General features: G+C 40.8%; 1 protein-coding gene across 14 annotated transcripts in view; it reads left to right on the top strand.

Moving 5' to 3' along the window:
• Nucleotides 1-21,229, top strand: part of pex1 (peroxisomal biogenesis factor 1) — a 74,987-nt gene that overhangs the window by 41,730 nt on the left and 12,028 nt on the right. For 11 of the 14 annotated variants that reach the window (XM_078238931.1, XM_078238922.1, XM_078238886.1 and 8 more), the window contains 9 exons: nucleotides 283-437; nucleotides 3,068-3,257; nucleotides 6,020-6,186; nucleotides 9,228-9,362; nucleotides 11,255-11,319; nucleotides 12,201-12,343; nucleotides 13,260-13,363; nucleotides 14,768-14,944; nucleotides 18,598-18,828. In XM_078238931.1, coding sequence (XP_078095057.1) covers nucleotides 283-437; nucleotides 3,068-3,257; nucleotides 6,020-6,186; nucleotides 9,228-9,362; nucleotides 11,255-11,319; nucleotides 12,201-12,343; nucleotides 13,260-13,363; nucleotides 14,768-14,944; nucleotides 18,598-18,828 — 1,367 coding nt within the window. Of the gene's footprint in view, nucleotides 1-282; nucleotides 438-3,067; nucleotides 3,258-6,019; nucleotides 6,187-9,227; nucleotides 9,363-11,254; nucleotides 11,320-12,200; nucleotides 12,344-13,259; nucleotides 13,364-14,767; nucleotides 14,945-15,929; nucleotides 15,997-18,597; nucleotides 18,829-21,229 lie in introns of all 14 variants that reach the window. The other 3 variants (XR_013500541.1, XR_013500537.1, XR_013500539.1) reach the window with 2 other exon arrangements.

Below are 21,229 nucleotides of genomic sequence, written 5' to 3'. Positions count from 1 at the left end.
AACTGGGCAGTATTGGAAACAACAAAAGGTAAAACAAATTGGGCAACGTATGAAACTATATTTGTGAACAACTATATAAATATTTGGGTAGTAGGAATTTAATTTACATTTTAACTGTGGATTGGGAAATATATTCTTTGGTTTGGTGCAAAATGTGCAATATTCTAGATGATTTTGAATGTCTAAGCTAATCATTTAGAATGCAAAAGCATGATATAGGTTGGTAAATGTGGCGAGTTATTTTACTTTTATTAACATGGAAACCTGTGTATTTTTTTTCAGTTTTGAAGCATTTGATCACTTTGGCAGTTTCACAAGGGGCTCTTGTTGCATTGATAGCCACCAGCGTTTCTGAGTATACCCTGCATCCCTCTCTCGTTTGTGCTGAAGGATCTCACATATTTCAGTGCATTCAGAATATTACACTTCCGAACCAGGTAAGTCAACTTCCCAAATGTTTCAAACTAATTCACACTATATCATTATTTGAATCATAAGAGTGATTTTTCCCCATTTAAATGTTCTATATCTTTTGATGCCTGTAATGTATCATGGGTAACAGATTTAAATTTTAATATTTTTAAAAAATACAATACATTGAAGGAAAATCGATTCCTATGTTTTGAATGTTCAATATTTCTGCCTGTGTCAAGATTTAAAGATAAGCGATGTGATGTCTCAAATAGTACAAAAACAAAAGAACAGTACAGCACAGGAACAGGCCCTTCGAGCCTCCAAGCCTGCGCCGATACCGTTTACCTATCTAGGGCAACCGCTTATATCCCTCTATTTCCCCATTTGTTCATATGTCTATCAAGATAAGTCTTAAATGTGGCTAAGGTAACTGCCTCAACCACCTCACTTGGCAGTGCATTCCAGGCCCCCACCACCCTCTGTGTAAAAAAAAAAACTTGCCCCGCACATCTCCACTGAACATTTCCCCCTTATCTTGAACTTGTGCCCTCTTGTAATTGTCATTTCTGCCCTGGGAAAAATCTTCCAACTGTTCACCCTATCTATACCTCTCATAATTTTATAAACTTCTATCAGGTCGACCCTCAGCCTCCGTCTTTTCAGGGGGAACAATCCCAGTTTATTCAATCTCTCCTCGTAGCTAATACCCTCCGTACCAGGCAACATTCCTGGTAAACCTTTTCTGTACGCTGTCCAAAGCCTCCACATCTTTCTGGTAGTCCAGAATTGGACACAGTATTCCAAATGTGGCCTAACCAATTATTTATACAACTGTAACATAATTTGCCAACTTTTATATTCGTTGTCTTGTCCGATGAAGGCAAGCATGCCATATGCTTTCTTCACCACCTTTTCCACCTGTGCTGCTGCTTTTAAGGGTCTGTGGACCTGTATTCCCACATCTGTATGTGTCTATGCTCCTGATGATTCTGCCATTTATCAGTAAATCAACTGTGTTTGTCTAATACAGGGGAACTGTAGAATATGCCCACTTGGACTGCACTAATCTGTTTTAAATTTGGAAGAGAGGGGAACATGAGGGGATATTTGTTGTTTCGAAGCTTCCATGCTGCTGAATACTGGTTTATTTCCTGATTATCATGATCTATGAGGAAATAGAAACCTTCCATTTTTGCACAAACAATGAATTTGTGAAAATCAATGGTGTTGTTCGTGGATGAACCAAAATTGTCCTGTCAACTGAACAAAGAACAAAGAACAGTACAGCACAGGAAACAGGCCCTTCGGCCCTCCAAGCCTGTGCCGCTCCTTGGTCCAACTAGACCAATCGTTTGTATCCCTCCATTCCCAGGCTGCTCATGTGACTATCCAGGTAAGTCTTAAACGATGTCAGCGTGCCTGCCTCCACCACCCTACTTGGCAGCGCATTCCAGGCCCCCACCACCCTCTGTGTAAAAAACGTCCCTCTGATATCCGAGTTATACTTCGCCCCTCTCAGCTTGAGCCCGTGACCCCTCGTGATCGTCACCTCCGACCTGGGAAAAAGCTTCCCACTGTTCACCCTATCTATACCCTTCATAATCTTGTACACCTCTATTAGATCTCCCCTCATTCTCCGTCTTTCCAAGGAGAACAACCCCAGTTTACCCAATCTCTCCTCATAGCTAAGACCCTCCATACCAGGCAACATCCTGGTAAACCTTCTCTGCACTCTCTCTAACGCCTCCACGTCCTTCTGGTAGTGCGGCGACCAGAACTGGACGCAGTACTCCAAATGTGGCCTAACCAGCGTTCTATACAGCTGCATCATCAGACTCCAGCTTTTATACTCTATACCCCGTCCTATAAAGGCAAGCATACCATATGCCTTCTTCACCACCTTCCCCACCTGTGTTGCCACCTTCAAGGATTTGTGGACTTGCACACCTAGGTCCCTCTGTGTTTCTATACTCCTGATGACTCTGCCATTTATTGTATAACTCCTCCCTACATTATTTCTTCCAAAATGCATCACTTCGCATTTATCCGGATTAAACTCCATCTGCCACCTCTCCGCCCAATTTTCTAGCCCATCTATATCCTGCTGTATTGCCCGACAATGCTCTTCGCTATCCGCAAGTCCAGCCATCTTCGTGTCATCCGCAAACTTGCTGATTACACCAGTTACTCCTTCTTCCAAATCATTTATATATATCACAAATAGCAGAGGTCCCAGTACAGAGCCCTGCGGAACACCACTGGTTACAGACCTCCAGCTGGAAAAAGACCCTTCGACCACTACCCTCTGTCTCCTATTGGAGGAAAGTTGAGACCAAAAATACTGCAATTAATTACCTTCAGTTTTATCTTTTTAAAGAGGTAAAATCTAATTGTTTTTTATAAATCAGAACTCTACCCAATTTGTCTCCTAATAATATTTACATTCTTTTTGTTTCTCCTCAAAGTAGGTACCATTTGTGTACAACCATATATTAAAACCTATACTGTTTGGGACTTTATCATTGTCCTTTGGACATTTGTGCTTTGGGCTAAGAGAAACTGGATTTCATGGAAGTACAATTTACAAAGTTCATGTTGAAATTTGTAAATATTTGGAAAGGTATGTTTTACAAAGATTTCTCTTGGTCATCAGGATCAGCGAGTACAGCTCTTAAGATCTGTAGTTCAAAATAAAACCATTATACCATTGGAGACATTACAAAACATTGACCTTCAAGGACTGGCTAAAGCAACTGAAGGCTTTGTAGCAAGAGATTTTGTCATGCTGATGGAACGGGCTGTGCACTCGCATGTATTGACTAGTAAAAACAACAAAGAACAAGGTATGGTTGTAAATACAGACCTAAATGGCAATAGCATAAATTAGAATACAATTACCAAGATGTATATTGCTGTAATAATATATGAAGTTAACTGGGAAGCTTTCTAGCTGTCTTCATAGAAAATCTTTATTCTCTATAATTATGCCACAAATATTACAATAGGTTATGGACTTTTGTCACTTTTTTATTTGTTAACCAGCAATTTATAGCTATAAGCCAATGTATTTAAACATTGGGCGATATCTCACAAAAATAATTCGAAGTGCCGAATGACACGAAAACTGAAGAGAATTGCACTTTTTTTTGGCGAGCTGCGAGTTGCAATCTTGTGGTAATTAATGCAAAAAAGTGCCAGGATGCGATTCTTGCCAGTAGACGGGGAGGGAACCTGAGCTCCCCAGTGAATGAAGCCACCTGCTGAGCTCTTGGTGTGCCATTGAGCAGGTGCCCAAATCTCCCAGTGTACCTGGAGATCTCCTAACAACCCCCCCCCCCCCCCCCCCCCCCAACCTCGCCGATTGCACCCTGTGCCAGTCTAAACCCCTCCCCCTGCCCCAGGAACATTGCCACGCACCCCACCCCATGCTGATCATCACCCCTGCAGAGACCACCCCTCAACCCCTCCAATCGATCATCTCCGACTGCAGAATTCCCCCCCCCCCCCCCCCCCATTCATTGCTTCAGGCTACGCCCTCACTCAGGCACCACCCCCTGGGCACTGTCCCAGCACATTTTTGAGACCAGCTGTGATTCTCACCAGTGTGAAACTTGAAAAGCTGGCAGGTAAGTTCAGGTGAGCCTGGGCATAGCGTCTGAGACTTTGAAATTAAGGGCGCGAAGCCGATTTCACTAGCAAAACAGGGCTGGTATGATTGGAGGAGGTGAGAAATCAGGAGAGAACTCGATTTTTCACCTCCCACCCTATCTTACCACCTTGTCTTGCTGAATGATGGGCGGGACGAGGTCGCAAGATCGCACCCACTGAATATTTATAGTATATTGCAAAAAGCATAGCTGGCTGTACTTCTTGTTTCAGACTTTACTCCCTGTTTGGAAGATATAAAACTGCCCATGTAAACCTGTTGCTCTGTAGTCCTTGTTTTCTCTTTTTCAGTCTTGTAACCTCTCTCTTTTTAGTCTCTCCTCTCTCACCTTTTTATTCCTTTCTCTGTCTCCATTATACTCTAGGATCCTCATCCACCACCACTGTTTCATCTAAGGCCATCAAAAGTACCTGGACCTAAATCTGTGCACACATATCTATGTGTTACACTCCCCAAGTGATCATTAACGACTACTTGACCCTTACAGAGCAAGAAGGTTTAATACTCTCACTGTGCTGAGATAACTGTAGCATTTTGTCCACTTCTGGGCACTTCATTTTAGGAAGGATATTAAAGCCTTTGAGAGGATGCAGAAGAGATATTATAAAACTATACCAAGGATGTAGGTCTGCAGTAATGCGGTGAGATTAGAGAAGCTGCGGTTTCTCCTCTTAAAGCAGCAAAGGTTAAAGGATGATGTGATTGAGCTGTTCCGAATTATGAATGGTTTTAATAGAGTAAACAAGGAGGAATCCTTCATAGCATAGACAGGTCGGTAACTAGAGGAAACAGATTTAAGGTAATTGGCAAAAGAACCAGAAGCAAGATGAGAATTTTTTTAACACAGTAAATCATGATCTGTAATACACTGCCTGAAAGGGTGGTGGAAGCAGATTCAATAATAACTTGCAAAAGGATATTGGGTAAATACTTAAAGGAGAAAATTTGCAGGCCAATGGGAAAGAACAAGGAAATGATGCTAAATGACAGCTCTTTAAAAGAACTGGCATGGGCACAGTGGGCTGAATGGTCTCCTGTGGTGTCATCCTAGATTGGAAAACTTAAAAAAAAATTAACCTGCCCAAACTTTGACGTGATGTTTTAGACTGACATTCAGAAGCACAAAACATCGCATTTGCCACAGAAATGTTTTGACGGAGCAGGGGATATATGCTCTTAAGATAAACTTATCATGGAAACTCAAAGGGTTATAATTTAAATTTAGTTTCAAAAAGTAATAAATCATGTCTAGCTCTGGAGTAATATGTATTCCAAGAAATGAACTGCATGACTGTGGGATCCTTTATATGGTTTGCTTTAGCTAAACGACTTAATTTTAAGGTATTTATGCCTATGTAACTAACTATGCTAAGATTTAAAGCTAACTTGGCCACATTTTAAAACTCAGTTGGGAATTCTGGTATGAGCTTAGAAATTGACTACATTTGAGAATAGTTTTTGTCATAAACAAGTTTTTCACGGTCACACATCTGCCAATTGTTTATGAAAGTTGAAGACTGTGTGTGCCCAGCTCTTTCATAACACAGATGAGAACTCATATATCTGTTTAATTCAGTTGAATCCTGTGCAAGTTCAAGATCAAGTCTGTATTGGGACCAGCTTTTGGTCCCTCTCTCTCTTCCCAGTAAATCATTTCCTTTTGTTTCTGTAGTTTTTAATTTTAAATGATGCGCGATGAAGGAAGTTTCACTTCGGACCAGTTTTGCCTACGTTTATTCTAAGAAGAGAACACATCCTACAATGACAAAAGCTAATTCATCTCCAGTACCTGTGTAAAGGTGGTAGTAAACAGTTTGAATCCAGTAGGGAATAAGTACCATTAATTGATTGGCAAATTCACATCCTCTGCCAGATTGAAGATAAACCATTACATACCAAACTCCATAAACAAGCATTTTGTAATTTTTCTATTTGCAGGACTATATTTGACAACATTGGACTTCCAGCGGGCTCTTGAGGGATTTATACCTACTTCTCTAAGAAATGCCAAGTTACACAAACCAAAAGATTTGGGTTGGGATAAAGTGGGAGGGCTACATGAAGTGAAACAGATTCTCATGGATACTATACAATTATCTGTCAAGGTATGAAATAAAACTATTGTAAAGTAAAATAATTTTTTATTTAAGGCTGGACTAAGGAAAGTGCATGGGGAATATATTTGATGTTGTTTATTATTCAAAAGTAAAAATGCTGCCAATGTTTCCTGTGCAATTGGAGATTGGTAATGGAGTGTAAAGCTTTGTTTTGTTAAATTTCAGAGGAAATTTGAAAGTCAAGAACCCTGTTGCTTTAATTTGTTTAAATCACTTAATCAGTAATGGGATGGGATTGCATTTTATCTCATTTCTATTGAGCACTGAGAATGCAATATATTTAGGTATAAATTTGTGATGCTGCTCCTCAAACAAACAGCTTTCATTGTTTTTCTATATTGAAGGTGTTGTAAGTTGCCTTATGGGCAAACACCAAGCCAAAGATGGAATTATATTAAGAGAGTAACCAAACGTTTGTCAGGATTTTAAGTTGGGTCTCAAATAAAGAAAGGTAAGTAGGGTGGAGGTGTAGAGAGGGAATTCTAGAACTTAAGTCCTAGACGGCTGATGGCTTCATCACTAATGGCGAAGCAGAGAGATTTTGAATGTGCAGAAGACCAGAATCAATAATCACCCACCCAACCAACAATAAGTTATCTTTACAGAAAATACGAGAGTTCAAGTCCAATACAAGACCTTGACTTAACTTTGCGTGGCTGGCAAGTACCCAAGCAGATATTGGCCTTTATCTGTGCGCTGGTCTCGGTCCTCCTCTGCGTTCCCAAAGGATAGTAGGGAGGGGCTAGGTCATGAAAGAATTTGATTAAGGAGATGAGAATTTATTTTGAGGTATTATGAAACCAGGCACCAGTGCAGTTCACTGAGCGCAGGGGAGATAGATGAGCTGAGGTTTATGAAGGATGCAAGGCCGACCTGATAACACCAAATTAGTTAAGTCTGAAAGTGACAAAGGCACGAACGAGGGTTTTGGCGGTGTGGCCAAAAGGGCCATCTAAAATGGCGATTTGTAAAGTACTCTGGGACAATTGGGCAAGAACTAAATCGACAGGCTGCAGCCTAAAAGGCAGAGATAAACAGGCTGCAACCCAGACGAGTGAATACACAGGATATGGGTCATCTCCAGGGCAAAAGAGACTTTCTGGTCAAACTGGGTTGTTTACCAGACATAGGGGCGCCGTAACCCCTTATTTGCGAGGGAGGTGTGAACCCTACATGCCCCCAGCACCTGCAGACATGGCCGTTAGGGACACACCCAGAGATTGGTGTGGCAGCACCCGATTGAACTTTATCGGTCAGGGTGATCAAGTCCTGATCGATTGATTGGTAATGGTCAAAAGGAGCGCAAAACCCAACGGGGTATAAAGGGTGCTGCACAACCAAGAATCTCTCTCTCTGACCCCACGAACGACTAGCACGAGGAGAGCCACCACACCCGAGAAGGAAGGAAGACCAGAGCCAGAGTGCCAGACCAGACCAAAGGACCAGACTACGCAGAGGAGGACTGAGACCAGTGCACAGATAAAGGCCAATATCTGCTTGGGTACTTGCCAGTCACGCAAAGTTAAGTCAAGGTCTTGTATTGGACTTGAACTCTCGTATTTTCTGTAAAGATAACTTATTGTTGGTTGGGTGGGTGATTATTGATTGTGTGTCTTAAATAAATATTGGTTGTACTAATAAGACGTCTACTCGCAGTTATTTGTCCACCGTATAAGAATTAAAACAGACTGTGCGGCAGGCACAACAGCAGGGAGCAACAATGGGTTATGACAGAATTGCCCTAGAGATGTGAAAATTTGAGAGACACTTTTATCAGTATACTTTTTCTCTATTGTCTCTGTATGCTTTGCTTATTATTACTCTGCATTGAATGCTTTGAATAAATTGAGAATTTAAAATAAAATTGTGTAGACAAGAAAAAATTGTTGTGCTTCAACTACAGGTAAACAAAATTCAAAGATGAAATTGTTCTGTTAACTTCATAACCACATTTCTACTTCATAACATTTGGAAATTAGTTTAAGTTTTAAGTTTATTTATTCGTGTCACAAGTAGGCTTACATTAACACTGCAATGAAGTTACTGTGAAAATCCCTAGTTCCCACACTCGGCACCTGTTTGGGTACATTGAGGGAGAATTTAGCATGGCCGATGCACCTAACCTGCATGTTTTTTGGACTGTGGGAGGAAACCGGAGCACCTGGAGGAAACCCACGCAGACATGGGGAGAATGTGTGGAGTCTGCACAAACAATGACCCAAGCTGGGAATTGAATCCGGGTCCCTGGCGCTGTGAGGCAGCAGTGCTAACCACTGTGCCACAGTGCACTGAATTGGATAATATAAGACTTAATAATTTAAATGGTTTTGGTGATGGCAACAATTTCTTGCATTATACAGCACTTTTTTAAGGTAGTAAAACATCCAAAGGCACTTCAAAATACAGAATCAGACAAAAGAATTGGCACCAAGCCAAGAAAGGAAGACATCATAAGTTATCAAAGAAGTAAATTTAAGGGTCACCTTAAAGAGAGGTTTCAGGAGGGAATCCAGTGTTTAGGGCCAGGTTGCTAAAAGCTGTTGAAGCTGGATTGAAAAATGTTGGGGATGCCCAAGAGGCCAACATTGGGGGAACACAGAGCTCTCATGAGGTTTGTAGAGCTGGAGGAATTAACAGAAATAGGGATGGGTGGAAATTTTGAACACAGGTGAGGATATTAAATTTGAAGCATTGGTGGACTACAAGCCATTCTAGTTCAGCGATGGCAGAGTGATCGCTGAAGGCGGAGAGAAAATTCAATGAAAGATTAGCAGAGCATAAATTGAACATTAAATCATCCATCTGAAAATGTATCTTGAATTATGACCTGTGCAGTGTGAATTAGGTAGCCTGTTTCACAAAGTACTCAAAGGAATCTTGCAGTCAAGCATGAAAAGATAATTTGGCAAGAGTGCAGAATTATTTTTTCTCGAGAGCAATGAATAAATGAAAGTATATGAAACAAATAAGTAATGTATTTTTGAAGTTCATGGAGTCATGTGTAATGTCATGTCATTTTATCCTTTCAGTACCCCCAGCTGTTTGTAAAACTACCTATACGCCAGCGATCTGGAATCCTGTTGTATGGGGCACCAGGAACTGGAAAGACATTATTAGCAGGCGTCATCACCAGAGAAAGTGGATTGAACTTTATTAGTATTAAGGTATGATGACTGTTATCAAGGTGCAGTTGAACATCCTCTCTAGTGACTTTAAACCAAGTTCATGGAAATATTGTACCAATGTGCATAACATTTCTGATTCTTAATGCCACTAATATAATTTTGAGATAATATATATTGGTGGTCTCGCCACAGGTGATGTTTTTACTTTACTTTTCTGGCTTGCTTAGAGCATTTTATATTACTTTGATTGTTTCTTTAATTTCCAAGTTGAATGACAAATAACCACAATTAAACAATAATCAAGGAATAAGGACTATCCGACAGTTGATGAACCAAATTGTTGACTATGCTATCCAAAGTGCCAATTAAGAAATCCAAGTCTGTAAAGACCTTGGGCAGAATTTTGCACTCAGACTGCTGGCTGAGGTGAGAAAACAGATGTGCAGCTCTTCAGCTGCACAGTTGGGTTTCCTCTCCACATAATCTGGCACTCTGTGCACAAAAGAACCTGGAGGCGTAATCCACGCTGGGTGGTGGGGACTGATAAAGCAGGCAAGCCTGGCTCCACAGAGATCGGGGTGTCCTTTTTCCGATCTGTGCTTAAAACCCCCACCCCGATATGGAACCCCCCCCATCTCCTACAAGCACCAGGATAATGCCCCGCCCCCACACATAAGGGGAACCCCCCCCCCCCTCCCCCCACATGGATCTCCCCAGCCAGGGCACTACCCAAGCATGTGCCTCTCCCCAGGGAGCTATATTTACATTGGCGAAGGGGGAGTTCCAAATATGGGGAAAGCCCACATATTTAATCATATTTAAATGTATTAAAATAAGGTTCCGACTCTTTTTGGGTGGGAACCTTATTACATCACTGGTGAGGGATGGGGCAAATTGGAAAACTATCTCAGCAGTGAGAACCTCGTTTTCCAATTCCTGAGAGATTTTGCATCCATGTCGCCGTTTGCGCTCACGGTGAATGCCGGCACAAAATAGCCCCCTTAGATTTAATTTACTTATTTATGTTCAGATCCCTTGATGGCTTTGTACTTCCCCATCCCTATATTCTCCACCAATACATCTCTCTCTTCCCTGAACACTCTTTACACTGATTCCAACCTCTGACATGAACTTCCTTCATTTGCCCCATCATTTGTTAAGCTGCCATGGGTGTGCACTCTAGAATTCTGTCTCAAAATCCTTCCATCTCTCTCATCTATTAAGGCTGTCCTTAAAAGCCACCTCTTAGTGAAAGCGTTTGGTCCATGCATCTAGCCTCTTCCTTTTTGTTTAAGCCTCTGTAAAGTGCTTTGGAACAGATTTCTATTTTTTTCTATTTGTTCAAAGGATGTGGGCACCAGTGTCTAGGCCAGCATTTATTACCCATCTCTAATTACTTTTGATGGTGAGATGCCTTTTTGAACTACTGCCATCCTTGTGCTGTGGGTACACCCACAGTGCAGTTAGGGAGGGCGCTCTGACATTATGACCCATCGGTGGTGAAGGAATGGTGATATAATTCCAAACTTGGAAGCTGTGTGACTTGGAGGGGAACTTGCAAGTGATAGTACTCCCATGCATCTGCTATCCTTATTCTTTTAGATAGTAGAATTCATGGGTTTGGGAGCTGATTTTAAAGATGCCTGGGTGAGTTGCTGCAGTGCATCTTCTGCCTTTGTGTGCCAGTAATGCATAAGTTTTAGCAATTTAGAAATTATTGATATTGTTTAAATGCCAAAATGGAGGTCAAGTGTTCTCCCCACTTACTTAAAAGTTTGAGTATGCGATTCGGAGCACAATTAGTGTTGGGTAAAGATTCCCTTCCTCAACCATCAGTTGATGAATTGTGTGGCATTAGGATCTGAACAATATAAAATAGCTAATTGAATTAAACCAATTGAAATAATTTCCAGCCTTTTTTCCCCCCACAGGGTCCAGAACTGCTGAGCAAATATATTGGCGCAAGTGAACAGGCAATTCGAGATGTTTTCAGCAAGTATGTGACATCTGACCAAATGTGTTGATTACTGTCATTAGGTGATTTCCTAATGAGAATTGACAAAAAAATATTTATCCTTCCTAAATTTCCTTCCTCATATTTCATTTCACATTTCTCTGGCATGATGGCTGCATCAACAGAGAAAGGGAGATAAAATTGCTTATGTAACATCCTTGATTCCAGGAATTCCCTTTAGCCTCTGCTTCTAGGTTAGTTTTAGACTTTGAGGTTTCTTAAAATCCAGAGAAATCTCTGTCCAAGCAGAGAACAAAATCTTTGTCCAGAGAGGTTGCAGGCCAAGAGATGGATTTTGTTCCCTAACCTACTTGGCAATGAGATGAGAACTGGAACCTGAAGTTACAGAAGGGCTGGGGGATGGGCGTAGGGCATTGAGAACCCAGGAGCAAGGGAATGGAGTGGCCTGAGGCAGAGATGTTGAAGGACCCAGACCTCTGTCCTATGTAACCTGTTCTTCTCTGAGTCCAGACAGCCAGTGATGGCGCTGAAGTGATCTCGGCTCTGACTGAAGAAGCTCTCCAATCTGAGCTGATGTAGATGGGGACTCTGATTGATCTGACGGCTTAATGACTTTTATGTAACCATGTTTAGAAATGCCACGTTACTGGAAAAATGGGCATATCTTTGCTGTACTGCTTGATGGAGTTTTACCAAGCATGTCACTTTTCAGCTGTGCTGGATTGTGTTAGATGACAAAGTTTTTTTTACAACTATGTGCAAACACTGTACTTACCACACTTCTGTAAGTACTAAATTGTCACAAGTAGATAAAATATGTCAGTTATCTTGAAGTGATTTTAGAAAATACGAATTCTAAAGAATAACGCAATTCTTTCTGTATAATGCACTTTAATCTCCAGGGCACAGGCAGCTAAACCTTGCATTCTTTTCTTCGATGAATTTGATTCCATTGCACCTCGCCGTGGACACGATAACACTGGTGTAACTGACAGAGTTGTTAATCAACTACTCACACAACTGGATGGAGTAGAAGGTTTACAAGGTATTGAAAACTATGGGGTGATTTAATAAAGATGTTCAAAGTTATGATGGGATGGGACTCAGTGGCTAGAAACAGACTGTTTCCAGTAATTGAGGGATCTTCATTGAATAAGGGGCATAGGTAAGATTAGATGCAAGAGACTTAATAACGGGCTTTAGGCGGAACTTTTTCAGCGGGTGCTTTTCCAGAGGCTATGGCATGCGTATTACAATTGGCGGTGGAAGCAGAGCACTCTCCTGCACTGTCTCAGAGTCAGCTTCTGGGTTCAAGTCCTGGCAGGCACTCTCGTACAATACTGAAACTGCAGTAGTGGAGGGGCATCTTTTGGATCAGAAAAGATTGCATGGCACTATATGAATATTTTTCAAAGTGTATTATTGAAAACCGATGATCTGGTTATTGTCACACTGCTATCTTTCAAATTTGCAGTTTGTAAGGTAGCAGTGTGCAAATTGGCTGCCATGTTTCCTGCAATATTTCAAAAGCACTTGATGAACTGTGAGGTGTTTTAGAATGTTCTGCATTGCAAAAGACACAATATAATTGCATGGTTTTTTTTCTTTATTTGGACTTTGAGAGCTTCTCTTCATCGGTCAATGGATATGCTGTTTGTCTAAAAATAAAACATACTGGTTTATTTTTAATTCAAATTGAAACCAAAGACCAATGCTTGTAAGTGGATTCATTCCAGTGAGCTGTCAGTGATAGATCTTGTCAAAGTACACTTTCTTCATTATTTAGTTGAGCAAATGGTGATTGAACTATTATGGACTCACAAATTGGGATATTTATTAAAGAAAATTGGGGAGGATTTTTTTTTAAAGTACTATTTCACACTGCTTGCTTCCAAGAGTTTTCCTCTGTGATCAAGCCAAATAGAAATTATCTAATAATTACCCAACAATGTTGTCTACAGGGGTTTATGTGTTGGCTGCCACAAGTCGCCCCGATTTGATTGATCCTGCTCTCTTGAGGCCAGGTCGTCTAGATAAATCTGTGTACTGCCCTCCTCCGGATCAGGTATCGAGACTGTATAGTTTCTAGTGTGTAGTCAGTGCAATAAATTTGCTTATAAAAATTAGGTATTTTGAGTTTAATTATTTATTTTATTTAGAAAATAAAACTTGATCAGAAAGTTCAAATCTTTTTTAAAAAAGTTTATTTATTAGTCACAAGTAAGGCTTACATTAACACTGCAATGACGTTACTGCGAAATTACCCTAGTCGCCACAGTCCGGCGCCTGTTCGGGTCAACGCACCTAACCAGCACGTCTTTCAGAATGTGGGAGGAAACCGGAGCACCCGGAGGAAACCCACGCAGACATGGGGAGAACATGCAAACTCCACACAGACAGTGACCCGAGCCGGGAATCAAACCCAGGTTCCTGGTGCTGTGAGGCAGCAGTGCTGACCCACTACTACCGTGCCGCTTCAGATATTTGATCAACTTTTCATGTTCAAGACAACAGAGCAAGCTACTGAGAGTTGTACATCTATCTGTAGAGGTTCTGTTTGCCCAAGATGGAGTATACATTCTGTTCCTGTAGAAATAGATTTGGTGTGCATAAGTCAAGTGAACATAGGCACAGTGTTTAGCAGAGCCAAAGCTAAAAGCCTACCAACAATGCGCAAGAATGCTCCAGGTGTTTAACCAGTGATCCTGCGCAACCTCCTGGAACTACTGCTTTTCTAGCTTAATGAGTAAGTTTATTGGGGCTGTTTAAGAAGAATTCTGGTCTTCCAGTGATGAATCTCCTAGGTTCCATAAATAAGCTAAGCTGGCTGTTCAATCAACAGTGCCCTAGGTACAGACCTGCCTGGTGCAAGTTTTGGTGCATCAAAACTGTCACAAAGATTTTCTTCATCTGAGCTATCATTGCTAGTTCAGTTACTTTGGAGCTATCTCAAGAGAGATTCTGCTGCATTTTTGCTCCTTCTCCCCTCGGAATACGATGCGCACTGAACAGATAAAAATGTAATAAATATAATTAACTTGCAACATTCTGCTATAACCCAATTAGAGTAATTGGGAAGGGGAAAAAAAATTCATTTTTTTCATGTTATCCTTTTCATGTATTTTTCGATTCTATTTACTGATTCATACTATTCCAAATATCAAAAACAGACAGATATTGAGCTACATTTTATTTATACACTATACCTGACGTTCAAAGCATTGGGATACTGCAATGGTACTTCTCTATTTGTGATCTGAACTTGACATAAGGAGGGGCTTCCATTGAAAATAAGAATGCAAAATGTACATTATCCAAGTTTTTGACAAATTTACCTTGTAATCAGCTTAATGCTCAAAGTTCACACTTCCACAGGGTATTCTAATAGATTGTGCATTTGTAGCTGAATTTTTGAATATGTTCACGTTGAAAACAAAATACGTGTCACATTTTTCCTCTCCCACTTCAGGTAGCACGCTATGAGATATTGAAAGCTTTGAGCCATTCCTTACCCTTAGGAGATGATGTTGACTTCCAACGAATAGCAACCATGACTGAATACTTTACTGGAGCTGACCTGAAGGCTTTACTCTACAATGCCCAGCTGGATGCAGTTCATAATACACTGTCGTCCAATGTATTCCGGGTATGTACATCAAGGCAAGAACATTTAATTTAAGGATGTTACCATATTTTTTCCTGTGTCTGCAGGTGAATTTATATTAGAAGCTTAGCAATGGTGTGAAACACATTTTATTGCAGACTGAGAAATCTGCAGTGCAAATTTGCTATTGGGATTCAAATTCACCCTAACAGAAGCTAGAGTGGGTCTGCTTTGACGATCATCACAAACTGCTTCTATTTGATAATGTATGGATTGTAAGTTTGATACAATATCCAGTCTAATTTTCAAAATAAAAAAAGAGAATGCTGGAAATCTGAGCAGGTCTGACAGCATCTGTGGAGAGTGAGTAGAGATAATGTTATGAATCTGGATGGCCCTTCAGCAGAGCTGAAGACAAAAAAAATAGAGAAAATAAAAGAGGGGAGGGGTGGGAGGAGTGAGGTGGAGGGGAGAGGGCTTGCGAGTGTGGTGGAGGGGGGGAAGAATCTTCAGGCACATGGAGCAGTGAAGGATTTGCTTCCATTCTTGTCACCACTCTATCTCATTGTTAAGGCATTAGGACTTGATGTATCATGTAGCTAGTAGACAGGTTGTCGCCATTCTGAACGATTAGAGCAAGCTCCTCCCAGTCCTTGCTCCGGGGAGAGCTTCAGAAAAACTATTCAGAATGTTCAACCAAAAAATATATTCCAGTGAAAAACAAGAACTCAGCAAGAAATATCTATCTTTAGCTTACTAACGCTGGTTAGATAGTAATAAATTTAAAGAAGCTTATAATGTTGCAAAGAATAGTAATAGGTCTGAGCATTGGGAGTGTACAAGAGCCCTGCAAAAAATAGAATGAGGGTAAATTAGCCAGGAATATAAAGACTGGTTGCAAGAGCTTTTACAGGTATAGCAAAAGGAAGAGAGTAGCTAATATAAATATTGGTCCTTTAGAAGCAGACAGGATAAATTATCATGGGGATTGGAGATAATTGAACATATTTTGTGTCTGTTTTCACAGTAGAAGACACAAGTTTCATACCAAAGAGAGAAGGTAACCTAGAAGCTAAAAAGTGATTAAAATTAAGGTAATTAATATCAGCAGCAATAAAGTACCAAAAAAACTTAAGGGACTAAAATCTGACAAATCCCCAGGACCTGACTGCTTGCATCTTAGGGTTTGAAGAGCTAGAGATATTGGATGCACTGGCAGTGATTTTTGAAAATTCTCAGCTTCTAGAATGATCCCAGCAGATAGAAAGTTAGCAAATACAACACCCATATTCAAGAAAGGTGGGAGAGAGCAAACAGACCAGCTGGCCTGACATCTGTCATCAGGAAAGTGCTGGAATCTATTATTAAAGCAGTATTAACAATGTACTCAGGCATAGTATGATCAGATAAAGTCAACACAGTCTTATGAAAAGGAAATGGTGTTTGACAAGTTTATTACAGCTAAGTGAGGATGTAACTAGTAGAGTAGATAAAGGGGAAGCAGTAGCTATTGTATACTTAGATTTCTAAAAGGCATTTGATATGTGCCACACAAGGGGTTAATTATTACACAATGGCTCACAGGGTAGGAATAAATGGAGCATTTTCAAGTTGGCAAGCTGTAACTAGTGGAGTGCTGCAGGGATCCATGCTGGAGCCTTAACTATTTACAATCTATATTAATGACTCGGACAAAGAAACAGAGTAATATATCTAAGTTTGCTGATTCTACAAAGCTAGCTGGAAATGCAAGCTGTGAGGAGGACACAGAGATATGAGCCAGAATTCTCTAGTCTTTCATGCCCCGCTACGGCTGCCAACAAGAACTGAGAATTTGGTACTCAGCCAAATCTCCATTTGCTGCAGAGGAACCAGAGAATTCTGATCGTTGACAGGTTAAATGACAGGGCAACAAGATGTGAGAAAAAGCATAATGTGTGTGACATTATTCACTTCGGTTGTAAGAATAGAAAAGCAGAATATATTTTTAAAAGCATGAAACTTCTAAATGCTAATGTTCAGAGAGGCTTGGGTGCACTCAAACAAGGAACACAAAGTTAGCATGGAGGTACAGCAAGCAACCAGGAAGACAAAGGAATATTGGCTTATATTGTAATAGGATTGGAGTACAAGAATAGACAAGTATTGCTACAATTGTGCAGGGCTTTGGTGAGACCACACCTGGAGTACTTTGTGCAGTTTTAGTCTCCATATTTAAGGAAGAATGTATTTGCACTGGAGGTGGACATTGAATGTTCACTAGATTGGTTCCTGGGTTGAGAGGCTGAGAGCACTGGCCTATGTTCTTTGGAGTTTAGAAGAATGAGAGATGATCTCATTGAAGCAAACAAGATTCTGAAGGGGCTTGATAGGGTAGACACTGAGGTTGTTTCCCTTTGCTAGGGAATCTAGAACATGGGAGCACAGTCTCAGAATAAGTGGACAATCATCTAAGGTCTGAGATAAGGAGAAATCTCTTCACTTAGCCGGTTGTGAATCTTTAGAATTCTCAATCCCAGAGGGTTGTGGATGTTCCATCATTGTCCATCTTCACCTTAAATATGTTCAGATTTTGGTGTCTCTGGGAACCAAGAGATATGGGGACTGGACGTGAAAGTAAAGTTGAATCTAAAGATCTGCCATGATCATATTGAATAGCTGAGCAGGCTTGACGGCTGTATGGTTTACTCCTGCTATTTCTTTAATCGCTCAGTCAACAAAAATAAATCTGGTCATTATCACATTACTGTTTGTGGCAGTTTGCTGTGTGCAAATTGGATGCTTTGTTTCCCACATTACAAAAGTGACTAAGTAAGCTGTAAACCACTGAGAAATTTGGTGATTGTGATGAGTGCTATATGAATATAACTCTCTTTATTGTAACTATTACTGGCCTCCACACAAGGCATGTAGTTGACTGCTGGTATTGAGTTTCAGACTGTCCATGATTGCTCTTTCATTCACTGATGTGCCATAGATGCTTCACAGCTTCCAGGTTGTGAATGCATTTGGCTCGTTTTAAGATCTTCCTCCAGGCACTCAACATCCAAAGCTGTTGCCACTTTTCTGGAGGTTACATAACCACTTCCCTGGCCCTCGACATTGACCAGTCATAAGTAGTACCATATATTGTTACAGTAGCAGGTTTTAACACCTGACTTGACTGGAATATTTAATGTAAATACTTTTGATTGATGGCATTCAGATACTTCAAATTAGGACAGGGGCTATAGTGATAAGTAGAGGTTGAGACATAGACAATAAGTTATCTTTCAAGTATGAGCCAAGTAGTATATGGAATTTATCCTATTTTCACATTTGTTTGTCCTCCATATTCTAGAAGATTTTGAATGTAGTATCAGAGTAGAAATGGGCTGTCTTTGATTTGATGTTAAAAGACGTGTTAAAGTTTGGAAGCCAAAGGAAAATCACATGACTGCAAGAATGTAAAATTGCTGGATAGTCATTATCCTGGTCACTTTCTATGGCCAGAAGAATAAGATTACCCAATCTCCTCTTGATTGCCCTCATTTGTTGCTTCTTTTCCTCAGATATGCATAAAAATATTCAGTCAACATTTCTGTATTTTTTCAAATGTTAATTGTTCCAGTTTATTTTGCTCCAGTAATGTTATCATGCGGGGTGAGTCAATGTATAGTGCAATAACTAAATACAATTTTGCTGTTTTGCTCTAGGATGCAGGTTCTGGTTCCGAAAGTGATATGAGCCTATCTTCCATGATCATCTTGAATCACGGCAATGGTTCTGATGAGTCTGTAGGGGACGTAGAAAGATGGTCAGAACATTCTCCAGTTTACCTGGATACCAGTGAAATATTACCTGAAGATCCATGCCCCAACATCTGGCGCCTTTATTTTGGTAGCTCTTACGAATCAGAACTGGGAACTGCAACCTCTTCAGAACAGGTCAGCATTGTTTTTTTAAAAAACTGGTGTAATTAATGAATCCTACCTTCTTTTGATTACCATTTTCATAAGTGTTACTATTTTCTAACTAATTTTGCTGTCCTAACACCACATGAATGCTTTTCCACTATACATGCAACTGTGGATGGATGGCGACTGCAATTTTCCGGCCATGTTGCGCTCGGCACACATTGCATTGGGAGCGACACAAGGTTTGAGAATTGTGGGTGAGGGGTCTAATGTGTCCAGCATGGTGCAGAGCCCCACTGGTATCCTCTCAGCCACTGTGCCCAGATGTAATCTGGTTCCTGCCCAGTGAGGGAGGGAACCAGATTAGCATATTTAAATGTGCATTTAAATATGCCTAGTCTGTTTCAAGCTGGATTCTCCCTGCTCCAACCCTCAGGCGTGGTGGGAACCCGGTGTGAATCACTACTGATTTCCACAAACTGAGACAAGACCACGCTGGGGAGTTCGGAGGCCAACGAAGCTCCCGGGTGGTCAGAAACATGGATGGGCAGTGCCACCTGGCACGATGCGTGCCAGGTGGATTCTGGATGAGCAGTGCCAAGTTGTTACTGCCAGGGACAGTGCCAAGGGAGTGGGGCCTGAGTGGGGTGGAGCATGAAGGGGGCCCATTGGGAGGGGCCTGATGCCAGTGATCTATGTTGGGGAGGGGGATGGAGAAACATGCCTTCAATGAGGGGGGGTTTCCTGAAGCCTAGCATTGTGCGGTGAGGGACAGCAGTCTTCAATTTCACTTTGAGATCAGGGCACCCTTTAAAAAGGGCGCCCAATCTCTGTGAAGCATGTTTAGGCTCTGCCTTTCTGGTGCAAAACTCTCCCCCTCCCAAAAAATGACACTGTGGGAAGATTGCAATCTGATTTGTGCCAGACATGCCAACCCAAATCATGCTGTTTTTGTTGCCCAAAACAACACTTAGTCATCTTCTGGGAAAATTCTGCCCGACATTATTAATCAAACCAAACTAATTTAATCTGACCACTACCAGATAGCTTTTAATTCAAGTTATTAGCATGTATCAGTTGTGGACAATGTTATTCATTTTACCTTCCTAGTTGAAGGACAATTGATGAATTGAACCAAAAAGGAAATAAAGGGAAAATCTAGAACTGACATAAATGTAGATATGGCGTGTGGCATTATAGATATTGGCTTGTCTTAGTAAAAGACAAATCTAAGTCTGATCCTGATCCTTGGATTGTCAGTAGGGAAAGATGGTATATCCATTAGCATATCAGAATTGCTGATCGCCAGATTTTTCGAACATCTCAATAAAAATGAATAATTCCTAATCAATCATTGAAACCACCCCAAAAATAACAATGGATTATTACCTGAACTATGAACAAACTGGCATAGGGTAAATAAGATCAGAGAATTGAATGCATAGCTCACAGATTGGTGTGGGAGAAATGGGTTTTGATTCATTAGGTGCTGGCACCTGTATTGAGGAGCTGTACCATTGGGATCGTCTTTAATGTGCTGGGTCCAGTGTTCTGGAAAGTCATATAACTAGGGCAGTAGAGGGGGGCTTTAAACTGAATGGGGTGAGGGATCATTTGAGGGGTATCTGAACATGTGCAGCATTCATAAGACAGCACAAATAGAAATAAATATGTATTACCCGATAGCCATTTCAGAGATATGATTGGAAGGTGACCAGGGCTGGGACCTAAATATTCAAGGGTATTTGACATTTCAGAAGGTCAAGAAGCTAGGAAAGGGTAATGGTGTAGCTCTGCTAATTAAGGATAACATTAGAGTGAGATAACCTTAATTTAGAAGATCAAGACGTGTAAAATCACGCTTGGGTAGAATTAAGAAATAGCAACGGTTATGAAGCCCCCTAACAATAGTTGTATTGTAGGACAGCACATCAGGAAGAAATAATAGAGACTTGTAAAAGAAGTAGTGCAATAATCATTGGTGATTTTTAATTTTCATATAGATTGGTCAAATCAGATTGGCATAGCTAGCTCGGAAGATGAGTTCGCAGAATGTATTTGGGAGAATTTCTTCTTCCAAATATATTTGTTCTGGTGCCAACCAGGGAGCAAGCTATTTCAGACCTGGTAATGTATAATGATGTGGAGATGCCGGCGTTGGACTGGGGTGAACACAGTAAGAAGTTTAACAACACCAGGTTAAAGTCCAACAGGTTTATTTGGTAGCAAAAGCCACACAAGCTTTCGGAGCTCCGAAAGCTTGTGTGGCTTTTGCTACCAAATAAACCTGTTGGACTTTCACCTGGTGTTGTTAAACTTCTTACAATGTATAATGAGACAGGATTAATTAATGACCTCGTAGTAAAGGACCCTCTAAGTGACCGTGGTTATAATATGATAGAATTTCCCATTCAGTTAGAGGGCGGGAAGT

The sequence above is a fragment of the Mustelus asterias genome, chromosome 2, assembly GCF_964213995.1.
Source record: "Mustelus asterias chromosome 2, sMusAst1.hap1.1, whole genome shotgun sequence".
Classification (NCBI taxonomy): domain Eukaryota; kingdom Metazoa; phylum Chordata; class Chondrichthyes; order Carcharhiniformes; family Triakidae; genus Mustelus; species Mustelus asterias.
This window is presented reverse-complemented; position numbering and strand designations above follow the sequence as displayed.